General features: G+C 38.3%; 1 protein-coding gene across 1 annotated transcript in view; it reads right to left on the bottom strand.

The window, feature by feature from the left end:
* Nucleotides 1–16,592, bottom strand: part of RPF2 (ribosome production factor 2 homolog) — a 40,592-nt gene that overhangs the window by 17,223 nt on the left and 6,777 nt on the right. Inside the window, exons 4-7 of the mRNA XM_002929845.4 lie at nt 12,958–12,997; nt 8,897–8,978; nt 7,970–8,046; nt 2,696–2,795 (exon numbers count right to left, since the gene is read on the bottom strand). Of these exons, the coding sequence (XP_002929891.2) occupies nt 2,696–2,795; nt 7,970–8,046; nt 8,897–8,978; nt 12,958–12,997 (299 nt within the window). The remainder of the gene's footprint in view (nt 1–2,695; nt 2,796–7,969; nt 8,047–8,896; nt 8,979–12,957; nt 12,998–16,592) is intronic.

The following is a 16,592-nucleotide window of genomic DNA, read 5'->3' as shown; positions in this document are numbered from 1 at the left end:
CATTATGTGGTTAGTCCTGCCATCTAGTGGAAGCACGAAATAATACAGTTTTTATAAATACCACTTAAAAGCAAATGAAAGCCATCTGTTTTAATAGATATATATTGGTAATTAATAATTAATGGAAGAACTAGGGGGAAAAAGGCAGAAAAGCTGGGCCAATGGAGTACAAGAATGAGCAATCTTGGCTAAAAATCACCCTTCGTATTTTGGGGTAACAGTGAAAGAAGGAAATGTTCATCACTGTCTTTCATGAATTTTTTTTTTTTTAAATTCATGAAAAATTCAGGTAAGAACCTATAGCAAAGACTGCAACAAGTCAATTGTTCAGTATGGGCAAGATGGACGGCAGAGGCAGAAAAGCTGAGTCTTTGGTTTTCATTTTGGCTCAGCTACTTAATAGCTCTTAACTTCTCTAAGCTTCCATTTTCCCATCTGTAAAATGGGAGATCGCTAAACTCAAGAGCTTTAACAAGAACTGAACAGGTAACAGCGGTACTCAGTTCTTTAAAAAATAGCCACTTTTTAAAAGTAATCTCTACACCCAACGTGACTTGAACTCATGACTCCGAGATCAAGAGTCTGATGCTCTACCAATTGAGCCAGCCAGGTGCTCCCCAAACAGCCATTATTAAAAAGAGAAATGAAGTTTTGAAAATTGCAATCCCAACAATAAATAATCACAACAAGGAAAAATTAAAGCAATGTGTCTGCCCACAAATGTTTTTCAGTTGGTTCAGATTTGTTTGTTTTTTTTTTAAGATTTATTTATTTTAGAGTGAGAGAAAGAGAACACAAGCGGAGAAAAGAGCAGAGGGAGAGAGAGAATCCTCAAGCGGACTCCCCGCTAAGAACAGAGCCCAACACAGGGCTCAATACCAGGACCCTGAGATCATGACCTGAGCCAAAATCCAGAGTCAGCTGCTTAAACTGACCGAGCCACCTAGGCACCCCAGTTCGCTCAGATTTGTAAAGAGCATGTGTACAATTTAATTTACTTACAAGAGGCAGTGCTTCCTGCCCACAGGTCCTGTCCCTGTGCTTTAATAAAAACCCCTTTTTGCATCAAAAAAATTAATAATAATTTATTTATAACATATACTCCATCAACTTTCCAAAGTGATCTAAGGCAAAGTATATAAAAATCTAAAAGAAGGGCAACCAAAAAACTATAGCAAAGCTTCTAAGAATGATGCAAGAAGGGATGCTTGGGTGGCTCAGTCGGTTAAGCATCTGCCTTTGGCTCAGGTCATGATCCCAGGGTCCTGGAATAGAGCCCCACATCAGGCTCTTTGCTCAGCAGGGAGCCTGCTTCTCCCTCTGCTTGTGCTCTTTCTTCTCTCTGTCTCTGACAAATAAAGAAATAAAATCTTAAAAAAAAAAGAATGGTGCAAGAAAAACTCAGATGGGGGCGCCTGGGTGGCACAGCGGTTAAGCGTCTGCCTTCGGCTCAGGGCGTGATCCTGGCGTTATGGGATCGAGTCCCGCATCAGGCTCCTCTGCTATGAGCCTGCTTCTTCCTCTCCCACTCCCCCTGCTTGTGTTCCCTCTCTCGCTGGCTGTTTCTATCTCTGTTGAATAAATAAATAAAATCTTTTAAAAAAAAAAAAAAGAAAAACTCAGATGAATAAATTATTTAAATTTGAAAAAATGTTGTTGAGTATCAGAAGAGTTTATATCTCTAGGGACAAACTAAATTACTTTCCAGAGTTAGAAAAGAGCTGGCAAAAGTGATCACAAAATATTAAGCAGGATTAATATTAGCAACCTTTAAGAAATTACGGAGAACAATAATGCCAGCTTTTCAAAAGGGGGAGAAAAAGTGATTTAAAATAGGTATTTTTAACACTGATCCCAGATAATGACAATAACTGTATACCAGATTTTAAGAAGGTGACTTGTGAACACACAGGAAAAGATACAGTCATCACATAAAGCATTAGGAACTAACGTAGTTCACTAAGAAGAAGTCATCTGTAAGAAAACTTTACAAGGTCGTGAGAATAAAGTGATACATATAAAGTACCTAGTACATGCTTGGCAGTTAGGATGACAATGATAATGAGATAAAAGGGGCTGGGAAGTCACTGAAGGTTTCCTTGGGAAGAGACTTGATCTGAAACTTGCAAGAATGAAAAAAAATAGGTAAATAAGAATGAAATCAGAAAAGATAACAGGAATGTGCAAAATATATTTTCAATAAACCACTTTTTTTAATATAAAAAGGAGGGAGGAAACTGAGAGAGATAAAAAACAAAACAAAACAAAGAAACCAAGTTATAGGGGTTATAGTGTAAAAAGCCTTGCACATCAGCCTAAGAAAAATTAACAGAAGTTTTTGAGTTCCAACCGGATGTAACAATCTTGAAAATTTAACTTTTCAATTTTCTAAATTTAATGATGCCAATAATGGCAGGAAATGGGTGTAAGCATTTTATAAAGCATAAAATGCTTTATAAATAGGTTGATACTGAAGTTTCTATAGTGTCAAAAAAAAATAATGGTCTATGCAATATAGCATCCCTTAACCTCTCCCCTGCTAGTGGGGAATAAACAATAAATGTAAAGGGGGGAAAAAAGAAAGATCAAAAAGAAAAAGCTGTGTACCTACAGTGAAGTGGCAAAGTGTCACCAATGACAGTCCTAGATTGCCTACCTCAGCTACCCTGGGGATAATAAGTATTAAAATGCTTACCAATAAGAAGACTTTTTAGCCTTCTGTAGTCTTCTGTTACATCAAAATCATCACCAGCAAATATTAACATGGGTTTTGTTCCCTCGGGACATTTACTATTCTATGAAGCAGAAAAAAATTAAAATAATTATCAATTCTAAACTGTTTAAAGCTGATTTTAAAGTAATCAATACTTACATACAGTGATTAGTTCTCATATTTTGACTGTCCTAAAACTATGTTTATGAATACTGATTAAAATCTAAAGACTTGGGTACCTAGGTGCCTTAGTCAGTTAAGCATCTGCTTTTGGCTCAGGTCATAATCCCAGGGGTCCTGGGATCGAGCTCCCTGCTCAGTGAGGAGTCTGCTTCTCCCTCTACCCATCCCCCCTGCTCGTGATCTCTCTCTCTCTCTCAGATAAATAAATACAATCTTTAAAAAAAATCTAAAGACTTAAGACTACAGTTGCAACTTTTAAACTAAAATATAGTTTTTTGTTTCATTTCTTCACATTTTCAAATTAATAAGTGGTCAAAGAATGATGCAAGCTACTTTCTAACATTATTCTATTCAAAGAATAAAATAAAAAGCTAAAATTGCTGTAAAACATACATAGCCCTTTAACAGCCAGCATCTCAGAGTCTAAACCAAGTTAATTTCTTTGAATTATTTACTACCACTGTGCCTTTCCTACTGTATCACATATACAGTATTTATAGGGGCGCCTGAGTGGCTCAGTCTCTTAAGCGGATGCCTTCGGCACAGGTCATGATCCTGGGGTCCTGGGATCAAGCCCCATCCTAAGTCGGGCCCAGCAGGGAATCTGCTTCTCCCTCTCCCTCTGCCCCTCCCCACTTTTGGTGCACACGTGAGTGCTCTCTCACTTGCTCTCTCAAATAAATTTTTAAAGACTTTAATAAACAGTATTTTTAAATGAAAGCTAATCTAAACTACCAACTAAACATTCACATGGGAAGTAACAGAATTTCATACAAGCTACAGAAAGTATGAGCAAGCAGCATAACGAAGCTCTTATTATAAAATCTTATGACCCTGAGAGTATTTTATCCAGTTTTGGATTTTTTAATACAAAGAACATGATGTGAATAATAAGAACCTTTAAAAGCCACAAAATAAAGAAAAAATCTAAAAAAAAAATTCTTTAACTGAAGGATTAATTTCTGAAGGCAAACAGGTGTTGGTCTGAGCTTTCCATTGATTCTAGCACCTCTACTCTGGTTCCAATCAAGGACTGTACAAATCTAGAAACAAATGCACGCACAAGAAAACAAACATCCTCTGCCCTAGGACCAGAGGTCACCTGTTGCTTTCCTGTTCACCATGACCACTTTTGTTGACACTCTCTGCTTCCAAACTCTGAACCTTAATTGTCTGTACTTAGCAGGTGTGCCTAAGATCTGTCTCTGTGATCTAGGGCCTGAATGGACCTACCAGACCCAGTGACTCTTCCACTTTGTCTGTACCGACCTGACACTGCTACTTCTACCCCTATGTTTATGGGGGCTGTTTAAGCATACAGAAGGTAGAAGAAAGTGATTAGACATCCTGACCACAATGCATCAATGCATAGTAATAAAAAAAAAAAAATCACCTTACGTCATGACCCAGTATACACATCATAAAAACATAAATGAACGAGGGGACGCCTGGGTGATTCAGTTGGTTAAGCGTTTGCCTTTGGTTCAGGTCATGATCCCAGGGTTCTGGGATCGAGCCCAGTGTCAGGCTCCCTACTCAGTGGAGAGCCTGCTTTTCCCTCTCCCCTCTGCCCCTGCTCATGCTCTCTCTCTCTCTCACTTGCTCGCTCTAGCTCTATCTCAAATAAATAAATAAAATCTTAAAAAATATATATAACTGAACAAGTTATATGAAACAGTACTTAACATTTAGGTCACTGATATTTTCCACAATGTGAAAACCCAGAACTAGAAGAAACTACAACAGATGAGCTTTATTTGAATAGTCTGAAAGGCACTAAAAATTAAAAATACTATATATGTACTAGGATTATAGTACACTAAAAACATCATAATTATGTGACATCCTTGAACTAACCTTCTGAATTATTTTTATTTTAAAGATTTATTTATTTGAGAGAGAGAGAAAGAGGACGAGCTCAGGGAGAGGCAGAGGGAGAGAGAAACTTTAGCAGACTCTGCACTGAGTACGGAGCCCAATACGGGGCTCAATCTTATGACCCTGAGAGATCATGACCTGAGCTAAAACCAAGAGTTGGATGCTAAACCTACTATACCACCCAGGGGCCCCTGAATTGTTTTTTTTAAACAAAAGGGAAAAAGGGAAATAATTCTTATAAATCATACACAAACTCCCCAAATAAAATATCCCCAGGCACCTGCAATGCATCTTATCCTGCCTAAAATAAAAGCAACTAGCCTTAAATTTTAATCATCTCATTCATTAAGGCTTATTTTATATAAAATAACCATCCCTAGAAGTTTGGCCACATCTTAGAAAATAGAGTCCTGGAATAATCACTCAATTTCCTGGTAGAATTGAATCATCTGTTGCTTAAGAGTAAACAGAAGGATGAGGCTTGGCTTGGTGATAAAAGTAGGAAAGTGAGAAAAGAAATACCAGTGAAAAAGTCTTAAAAGAGGTAGATGTAAAAAGGAAATAAATATGAAGAGAAAGTATAACAAACATGCAATTCCAAAACAAACTAAAAATAGAAGATTATAATGGAATAATGAGGTAAAAGTGAAGGTCTGGCTAATAGTCTATGTAGAGGGGGGCACCTGGGTGACTTAGTCAGTTGAGCATCTGCCTTCGGCTCAGGTCATGATCTCAGGGTCCAGGGACTGAGCCCTACGTCCAGCTCCCTGCTTAGCGGAGAACCTGCTTCTCCCTCTTCCCCTCCTCACTGCTCATGTTCTTGCTCTCTCAAATAAATAAATTAAATTAATAAAAATTTTTTTAAAACTTAAAAAAAAAACAGTCTATGTAGGAACTGCCAATGTAAGCATATCGTCATCAATCAGTGACTTTTATAGTTATGGATATGCTCCATGAGTGAAAATTCAGTATTCAATTTCAATGGTTCTTGTTAAGAATGAGACCTGAAGAATCATCGAACTTTACATCAAAAACCAGGGATGTACTGTATGCTGACTAACATAGTATAATAAAAAAATCATTAAAAAAAAAAAAAAAAGAATGAGATCTGAAAATAATGTTTTTGTGGTCTGGTATAGAAGCTACACAGGCACAGAAGTATTTTTTTTGTTTAGGAAGTGAAATGCAAAGAGTGGAGGGGTTGGCATGCTCGGATCAGCCAACGCTTACTCCCACCAACTGGTGACCAAGGAGCAGCAGTGGTGAAGGTGAAACGGGGATATGTTGCTCATCTCCAAGGATTCAGGCATTGCCCTGAAGACAAACTGTAATAAGATGACAGCTTCCACCACAATAAAGCACCACAGTTTATACACATTCCCAAACACCTTCCAAAATATTATCTTCACTGATTAGCATTTTCACATATATTATATCATTTGATATTGTTATACCTATTTATTTAATTTTTTTAAAGATTTATTATGTTTTTGAGAGGGGGAGAGCGAGAGCAGGGGGAGGAACAGAGGGAGAGGATCTCAAGCAGACTCCCCGCTGAGCAGAGCCCAACAAGGCTTGATCTCACAATCCTCAGATCATGATCTGAGCAGAAATCAAGAGTCAGACGCTGACCAACTAAGCCACCCAGGCGCCACTGATATTGTTATACCTATTTAATACTTGATTGCAATTGAAAGTAAGGAAGTAACTGACTTGTCACATCACAAGTCATCTAAATGGCCAACACAGGCCTTCAACCCAAATGTTTTGCTTCTAAATCCAATCTCAGGCCACTGTGCTACCTTGTACCCAAAGAAGCTGCTATAGCTGAGTCAGGATCTGGTAAGAGCCTTTTTCAAACCCACAGAAAACCTGGAAGGCACGTCCTCTTTTTAGGGGTGACTAGGAAAAGGAGTCATTACGTATTTTACAATTCTTTCAACTATACCATGACCCTCAAAGAACCATAAACTAAGAACAATTATGTAACTTTGTATTACAAACTTCAATATGCATTCTTTCAATATTTGTTTATACCATTTACTATACATATGACTCCCAAGTCACCAATAAAATTCCTCTGGGCCTTGATCTCCAACTTACACAATAGGGAAAGTAATTTCAGCCTTACACAGGGTAGCCATGAAGTCTAAATAAAATAACTATTTGATGAAATATTTGATGGAACAGATTAAGCCAGAAGCAGAATTCTGAAGAAGCAGAAGCCCATTTTGGACCCAGGAACTAAATTAGGACAGTTTTCTTGCCTTTCTAAGACCATTTACTACTTTCTATTTTTTTTTTTTTAAGATTTTATTTATTTATTTGACAGAGATAGAGACAGCCAGTGAGAGAGGGAACACAAGCAGGGGGAGTGGGAGAGGAAGAAGCAGGCTCATAGCGGAGGACTGATGTGGGGCTCGATCCCACAACGCCGGGATCACGCCCTGAGCCGAAGGCAGACGCTTAACCGCTGTGCTACCCAGGCGCCCCACTACTTTCTATTTTATAATCCCATTCAAACAAAGGAGACACAAAGATGCAAGTCCTGAAGCAAAGCACTGAACTAGGATTTTAGTGGCCGGCAGCCTAATACTGTAGGATCAACAAAAGCACCCTAGGTTTAGAACAGGGTTCACTTTGAAAACTCTGGTGTTGGGATGCCTGCGTGGCTCAGTCGGTTAAGTGTCTGTCTTCAGCTCAGGTCATGATCCCAGGGTCCTGGCACTGAGCCCCACGTTGGGCTCCCCACTCAGCAGGGAGTCTGCTTCTCCCTCTGCCTCTCCCCCCACCCCTGCTTGTGCTCTATCACTCTCTCTCTCAAATAAATAAAATCTTAAAAAAAAAAAAAAAAGGAAAGAAAGAAAACTCTGGTATTTCTGAGGTTCCATAATATAGGTGCTGTGACAATTCAGAGGGAGAGGACAGCATTTAAACTATGGGCCCAGACAAGAGTTAATAATCGCTCTGAAGTCTAAGCGCCAGAAGATCCACATATGTGTTATATGCTGTAACTATATACTTCTTTTTAAAGTAAAGATAAAATTAAATTTGCTTTTATCTTAAAGTACGCTAGGATAAAGTTCTTTCCTGTTTAAGCTACAAAACTGTAACAGGACTCTTCACCACAAGATGTCACTATTGCCTAAGAGCAATATTACAAAATGCCTTTCATTTTTAGGCTTAGTAACTTACCTTAATATCTTTTAGAGAGACAAACTTCTCGATACCTAATTCAATCATATCCAGCACATGGTAGTCATACATACGACCTAGAAGGAAAATACATTTTCTTTTAAGCATTTATTTTTTCCCAAACAGCCACTTTATATGTACCCACTTAATCTGCATGTTCAAAATGTTAAGTCTCTGTCTCTTTTTTCCCCTCATATCCCACCAAACATGTTCCCTCTTTCTTAAACTTTCAACTCTACCTAGAATAGACTGTTGCAATGTTGGCCCTAAAAGAATCTTGGAAATTATTTAGCCAAACTCCCTTATTTTATGTAAGAGTAAATAAAGGCCCACAGAAGGAAAAGGGCTTGCCTACACCAGTGACCATGCCAGACCAAGTGCAATACTTACCAGGGAAGGGTTAATTTATGTGGGAAGGTATGCTACTTCATGTTTTTTTCTCTAACACTTATAAGGTAAATATATTTTATATTAAGAAAATATCTGCAACTTTAGGTAAAGTAATATTTACATGCCTAATTGTTTACCTGCAGTCTGGTAGATAAAAAGTTTTATTCAAAGTCACAGGGAAAATTTTTTTAAAATGAGCTTAGAGCTTACTTATTACTCCTGAATCCTAAACACCATCAATTAATCTGAGTCACAAAACTGACTCTGTAAATAACAATATTAGAAAGTAAATGATAGGGATACCTGGGTGGCTCAGTTGGTTAAGCATCTGCCTTTGGCTTGGATCATGATCCCAGAGTCCCAGGATGGAGCCCCACATCAGGGTCCCTGCTCAGCGGGGAGTCTGCTTCTCCCACTCTCTTAGCCACTACCCCTGGCTCCTTCTCTTTCTCGCTCACTCTCTCACTCAAATAATCAATAAATAAATAAATAATAATAAATACTTTCTTTTAAAAAAAGAAAGTAAATGATATTTACCGATTACTAGATTATTTGGCCGCTTCTTATTATGGGAGCCAAACATAAATAAAGAACAATCTGACTTCTTTGAAAAGAATTCCTGTAAAACCAAAAAAACTCTAATTAATGCATTAATATAAGAACTTTAAGAACCGTACTTCCAAACTTTAAAAAAAAGTAATGAATACTTAATGAACTAGATAGGAATAAGAGGAAAGGGACTTTATTTCTAGCTTTTTACTTCCATTTTTCTGATTTGGGGTACCTCGGGAAAAGAAATAAGTTCAAGACTAAAAATATGTTGAAAAGTTTAGATTAATAAATAAAATGAGACTATTTATTCTCAGCTGTCCAGTTTTGGAACAGCACACTAAGTATTTCATTTGCTGAACAAATGTCTTTACTCATTAGATGTTACTGCTACCATCAATGGTACATCTTACTATGCATTTAAAATACACATGAATAGGGGCACCTGGGTGGCTCAGTCAGTTAACTACAACTGTTTTTTTTTTTTTTTTAAGACTCATTTATTTATTTGAGAGAGAGAGAGAGCACGCACATGTGCAAAAGCAGGGGGCAGAGGCAGAAGGAGAGGGAGAAACAGACTCCCTGATAAGAGCAGAGCCCAACTCAGGACTCAATCCCAGGACCCTGAGATCATGACCTGAGCCAAAGGCAGCAGCCACTTAACCAACTGAGCCACCCAGGAGCCCCTAGGCCTCCAACTCTTGATTTCAGCTCAGGTCATGATCTCGTGGTTGTGGGATCAAACCCAATGTTGAGCTCTGTGCTCAGCAGAGCATAGGCATGGAGCCTACTTTAAAAAAAAATAAAATAAAGTTTTTTTAAGCATCCAAATAAATTTCAAATAAATGAAACGCTTTCTTAAAAATTTTTTTAAAGATTTATTTATTTACTTGACAGAGAGAGAAAGAGAGCGCACGAGCAAGGGGAGCGGCAGGCAGAGAAGAGGGAGAAGCAGGCTCCCCATGGAGCAGAAAGGCTGACATGGGATCTGAGCCGAAGGCAGACGCTTAACTGACTGAGCCACCCAGGCGCCCCAAAATGTTGTTTCTTTTACATTCTCTTACTATGACTAACACCCCAAAGCTATCCACGAACTACCTTTCACATACATGTATAGTACTCATCTCTGTTGTTCTTCTCCATAAAAGTCCACTTCTTATTAAAATTCTACAGCAAGCATAGTCAAATTATCTGCAAAAGGCCAGACAGTAAATATTTTTAGGCCTTTTATATGCTTTTATAAAGAAACCCTTTAAAAATACAAAAACCATTCTTAGTTTATGGGTCTCACAGAAACAGGGATTTGACCTACAGAAGGTATATCTGCCAACTCTTGTTCTAAAGCACAGTTCCAAAAGCATAGTAGAAGAAATGTGCTGGGGGAAAAAGTGCTCCTGGAGGGATATATGGTCAGGAGGAGGAATTCAACCACATTTCCAACATGACCACTGTTTCCACAGCCATTTTGAGCTCTAGTAGTGTGAGATTTTCTACATTAAATGAAATATCTCCTATCACTGGAGGTGGGATATCAAAAAGAGGAAAGTCACAATTTCAAGTGTAAGAAAAACTGTCATATCAAAATGGGATTGAAAAAGAAGTACAGAGGGGCGCCTGGGTGGCACAGCGGTTAAGCGTCTGCCTTCGGCTCAGGGCGTGATCCCAGCGTTACGCGATCGAGCCCCACATCAGGCTCCTCCGCTATGAGCCTGCTTCTTCCTCTCCTACTCCCCCTGCTTGTGTTCCCTCTCTCGCTGGCTGTCTCTATCTCTGTCAAATAAATAAATAAAATCTTTAAAAAAAAAAAAAAAGAAAAGAAAAGAAAAAGAAGTACAGAGGGGCGCCTGGGTGGTTCAGTCGGTTAAGCGTCTGCCTTCAGTTCAGGTCATGATCCCAGGGGTCCTAGGATGGAGCCCTGCATTGGACTCTCTGCCCAGCGGGGAGCCTGCTTCTCCCTCACCCTCTGCCTGCTGCCCCCCCCCTTGCTTGTGCTCTGTATCAAATGAATAAATAAAAGCTTTAAAAAAAAAAAAGTACAGGGGCGCCTGGGTGGCACAGCGGTTGGGCGTCTGCCTTTGGCTCAGGGCATGATCCCGGCGTTATGGGATCGAGCCCCACATCAGGCTCCTCTGCTGTGAGCCTGCTTCTTCCTCTCCCACTCCCCCTGCTTGTGTTCCCTCTCTCGCTAGCTGTCTCTATCTCTGTCAAATAAATAAAACCTTTAAAGAAAAAAAAAAGTACAGAATGCTACAGATTCTACATCACAACACTGCTAAAAGTGGTCACTCAACTACAAGCATCATGGTGCCAAAACGAAGCAAGTCCTTGATAAGCGATATATGAAGAGACAGAATTTTGGGTTAGAGCCCTTATTTTCAATTTCACAATCTCTTCAACAAATGACTGGGAAAAACCCAAGACTATAATGAAAGTAATTTTGCAAAAAACTGAATATTGGGATATCTAGGTGACTCAGTCAGTTGAGTGTCTGCCTTCTGCTCAGGTCATGATCCCAAGGTCCTGGGATCAAGGCCAGCATCAGGCTCCTTGCTCAGTGGGGAGTCTGCTTCTCCCTCTGCCCCTCCCCCTGCTCATGCTCTCTCTCTCTCTCAAATGAATAAAATCTTTAAGAACAAATTTTTTTAAACCCTGAATATTGATTTTTCTTAATATGTTATAATTTTTCAATGCAGTTAGTTGCTACATTAGGAGATGTTTAATTTTAGTCTTCTAATTAATTACTAAGATTCTATTCCAAAGTTCTTTCTTTTAAATTCACTAACTAGGGGCGCCTGGGTGGCTCAGTCAGTTAAGCCTCCGAGTATTGATTTCAGCTCCGATCACGATCTCGGGGTTCTGGGATCAAGCCCCATGTCAGGCTCCGCGCACTCAGCAGGGAGTCTGCTTGAGGATTCTCTCCCTCTCCCTCTGCTCTTCCCCACTGCTCATGTGCACATGCCATGCGTGTTCTCTTTCACTCTCTAAAATAAATAAATCTTTAAAAAACAAATAAATTCACTAAAAGGAAAAACAAGTAATGGTGTTCCCCTCAAGAAAACATAATCCCATTCCAATTTTTTTTTCAATATCTTTTAATCTTTTTTTTTTTTAAAGTAGCTTTACACCCAATATGGGTCTTGAACTCACAATCCAGAGATCAAGAGTCACATGCTCTACTGACTCAGCCAGACAGGCATCCCCCATTCTGACTTTTTTTAAGTCAATTTAGTTTAAACCACTTATTCTCTTAAGATTTTCTTTAGAAAGAAAGCAATACCACCACATACCCAAAGTCCATTCATCATTCACCATTTACTATATACCATCCTTTATCTTCTGATTTCATTCACTAGCTTTTGTCATTTAGTTTGGTTGCCAATACATTCAAATAGGAATTTCATTAGTGAAGCAACTAACAATTATTAGCAATAATTCAGGTAGCATTCCTTGTTCTAAAAATATCCAAAAAGTCAGATTTTTAAAAATCAAACTTGCTTTATAAAAATAGACCTACTAACAAGCTTCCTTTTGATAATCCATTAATTAGACACATAAAATATAATTCAACTTTTAAAAATTCTGTTGATATACTTGCAAGCAGTGAATAATACTGGTCATAGTGAAATGTAAGATCTACAGTCATATTTTTGAAAATATAAAATCTTATTTTAAAATAATAACTGTCTTATTTCCCCTCCACTTCACATTAAAATTCCCTCACATAGGATGATTTCTAATTCAGAAACATCACAAATTAGGAGTACTAAAGGAGTAGTAATTAGTCTGAATAATCATTTACATGCTCTCTTAACTCTGAAAGATTCTTGGGGTGCCTGAGTGGCACAGTCAGTTAAGTGACCAATGCTGTTGCAGCTCAGGTAGTGATCTCAGGTTCCTAGAATTGAGCCCCACATTGGGTTCCACACTCAGCATGGAGTCTGCTTGAGATTTCTCTCTCCCTCTCCTTTTGCTCCTCCCCTGCCCGCATGCACACTCTCTCTTTAAAATAAATAAATTAAAAAAAAAAAGAAAAAGATTCTTGTACTCACCAATGATGTCTGATCCTCAAATGGTCTTGTAATGTTTTTCCTAAGAATATTTTTAAAAGGTGACCTTAATTTTAATAATCTTACTAGCAATTCACCCATAACAAGTAATATATTAAAGAAAATTTTACATTCAAATAATCAAAAATAAAGCTGGAGGGATATTCATTCATTCAAATATGTATTTAATGCCTATTATGCGCCAGGCACTGTTGTAAGAGCTAAGAATCCTAGAAAACAAACAAAATCCTTGCTTTCATGGAGCCTATGTTCTAGTGGAATAATAAAAATTTTTAAAATAACTGTAGTGGCAAAACTAAAACAAGGTATTCTATTAGCATGAAGAGCAGAAAATCACTATTTGAGCTAAGACCTGATAGATAAGGAATAAACCACTGAAAAGTTTTGAGGCTAAGAGTATTCTAGGAAGAAGGAACAGAATAAACAAAGATCCTGAGATGGGAACAAGCTTAGACTATTCAAGAAATGGAAAGAAAGCAAGTGTCACTGAAGCTTAGTGTGCAAAGGGAAAATGGTGGGGCATGAGGTCAAAGAAGACATGGCCCAGATTATGTAGGGCCTTGGTGATCAAGGTAAGGAATGTAGGTATTAATAGAGTAACGGGAAGCACTGAAGAGTTTCAGGCAGGAGCGATAAGATCGGACTCAAGGGGCGCCTGGGTGGCACAGAGGTTAAGCGTCTGCCTTCGGCTCAGGGCGTGATCCCGGCGTTATGGGATCGAGCCCCACATCAGGCTCTTCCTTTATGAGCCTGCTTCTTCCTCTCCCACTCCCCCTGCTTGTGTCCCCTCTCTCGCTGGCTGTCTCTATCTCTGTTGAATAAAGAAATTAAAAAGTCTAAAAAAAAAAAAATGTATTCCCCTTCAAAAAAAAAAAAAAAACGGACTCAAATTTTCTTTTTGAAGGACTGCTCTATCCACTATGTGAGAATGCAGTGTAGTATGGCAAGACTGAAAAGAGCTTGTAATAAGCTATTGCAGTAATCCAGAAGGGAAAGAAAAAAACGGTGCACTAGACTAGGAACATTAGTAGTAGAGCTGGAGAAGCAGAAGGTAAAATATGCTATCTTTCATGGAAAAGGGAAAGAAATACAAATAAATATTTTTCTGTTGAAATATGCATAAACAAGTTCTAGTAAAATATGTAAGAAATTAATGAGAGGTGGTTGTTCTGTAAAGAGTGTTTATATTTTCACTTAAAATTTGATTTCTAACTATGTAAATGAAGTTTCTATAAAACAGTTCATAATTTTTATGAAGCAAAATCTATATACAACATAATATCAATTTTGCTTAAAGAATAAAATGGACTGCTGGGTGCCTCAGTTGAGCAGACAACTCTTGATTTCAGTTCAGGTCATGATCTCAGGGTCCTCGGATTAAGCCCCACCACGGGCTCTACGCTGAGCGGGGGAGTCTGCTTGAGGATTTGCTCTCTCTCCCTCTGCACCCCCCGCCCTGTTTGCACAAGTGCTCTCTCTCTCCCTCTCTCTCCAATAAGTAAACCTTAAAAAAAAAGAGAGAGAGTAAGATAAATATACAGATATGAAGATATCTGTACAGATGTGAAAATGCGTGCAAGGGAGTGGGAAATACAGCTTCCAGTTATGGAATCAGTAAGTTACAGGAATAAAAGATACAGTATAAGGAATACAGTCAACATCATAGCAGTGACAGATGATATAGCTACACTTGTAGTGACCACAGCATAATGTATAGACTTGTCAAATCACTATGTTTTACACGTGAAACTAATGTAACACTGTGTGTCAATTACACTCAAAGAAAAAAAAGAAAAGGAAAGAAAAGATACAGGGAAAAAATATGTCAGAATGTACATAGTGCTATGGGTGACTATTCCATTTTCCCAATTATCTAAGAGAAATATGTATTACTTTTATAATCAGTAAAAAAAAAAAGTATTATTTTTAATGATGCAAGGCAAACAAACCAAGAAAAATTATTACAGCATTTATGATTAACAGCTAACTGTAATTCACAAGTAAGCAAATATGACCTGTTGGAAACATAGAAAATGCAAATTAGGGGCGCCTGGGTGGCACAGCTGTTAAGCGTCTGCCTTCGGCTCAGGGCGTGATCCCGGCGTTATGGGATCAAGCCCCACATCAGGGCTCTTCCGCTATGAGTCTGCTTCTTCCTCTCCCACTCCCCCTGCTTGTGTTCCCTCTCTCGCTGGCTGTCTCTATCTCTGTCAAATAAATGAATAAAATCTTTAAAAAAAAAAAAGAAAGAAAGAAAATGCAAATTAGACAAAGTATGATTTTCACTTCTTAGCTTAAAAATATAAACCAAAAGTAGATAATGGCCCATGGAGCTTGTACATGACACTCTGCCAAAAGGGCCATCTTTTCAAAAAGCAATATAATTAATATGCCTACCAGGCATGAAGCTATAGAACTAATTCAGGGGCGCCTGGGTGGCACAGCGGTTAAGCGTCTGCCTTCGGCTCAGGGCGTGATCCCAGTGTTATGGGATCGAGCCCCACATCAGGCTCCTCTGCTATGAGCCTGCTTCCTCCTCTCCCTCTCCCTCTGCTTGTGTTCCCTCTCTCGCTGGCTGTCTCTATCTCTGCCGAAAAAATAAATAAAATCATTAAAAAAAAAAAAGAACTAATTCAAAAGGATAACTCATTTGTGTAAAAATGGCCATTTTAGCATTATATATAAGAAAGCAAAGAAGAAAAACCTAAATTTCCTCAAATTAAGTAAAGTTACAAGTAAATTTTAGTATAACCATTTAGTAGGTATTATACTAGCAATGAAAATAATACCTAAGGGATCGCCTATCAATAGAAGAATGTTTACAATATAAATGAAAAAGGCTTGATATAAAATTTAATGTATGGGGGCGTCTGGGTGGTGCAGTCGCTAGGCGTCTGCCTTTGGCTCAGGCTTTGATCCCGGCGTTATGGGATCGAGCCCCACATCAAGCCCCTCCGCTGGAAGCCTGCTTCTTCCTCTCCCACTCCCCCTGCTTGTGTTCCCTATCTGGCTGGCTGTCTCTCTGTCAAATAAGTAAATAAAATCTTTTAAAATAAATAAATAAATAAATATAAATAAATAAATAAATAAATAAATAAAATTTAATGTATGGCAACAACACAGATAAACTTTAGGCATTTTGTTAATGAAAGAAAATAGACTCCAGGGGCTACCTGTTGCATGATTCCATTTATGGGACATTCAGAAAAAGGAAAAACTATAAGGATGGAAAACAGTTCACTGATTAAAGGGGTGGGAAGGAGGACTACAAGAGCACACTGCATAAAGAAACTTTCAGGATGATGGAACTGTTTCTGTATCATGAACTGCAGTGGCAGACACAGTTCAATGCATTTTTCAAATTCCATAAAACTGTACACCACGAAGAGTAAATTTTACATACATAAATTAAAACAACAACCAGGATGGGGAGAAAAACCCAAACAGAATACAAGCTGTCATAAACAACTCTAATTGTGGTTTAAAATAACACAATCACATTAAAGAGGCAGAAAACACTTAACCTATGTTATGCTAGAAAACAGTATTTGAACTGGATACTCTAAAGCTAAAGACACAAAGAACTATGCACACATTCTATACTCTAGTTAATTTGT

The sequence above is a fragment of the Ailuropoda melanoleuca genome, chromosome 10 (assembly GCF_002007445.2).
Source record: "Ailuropoda melanoleuca isolate Jingjing chromosome 10, ASM200744v2, whole genome shotgun sequence".
NCBI lineage: Eukaryota > Metazoa > Chordata > Mammalia > Carnivora > Ursidae > Ailuropoda > Ailuropoda melanoleuca.
This window is presented reverse-complemented; position numbering and strand designations above follow the sequence as displayed.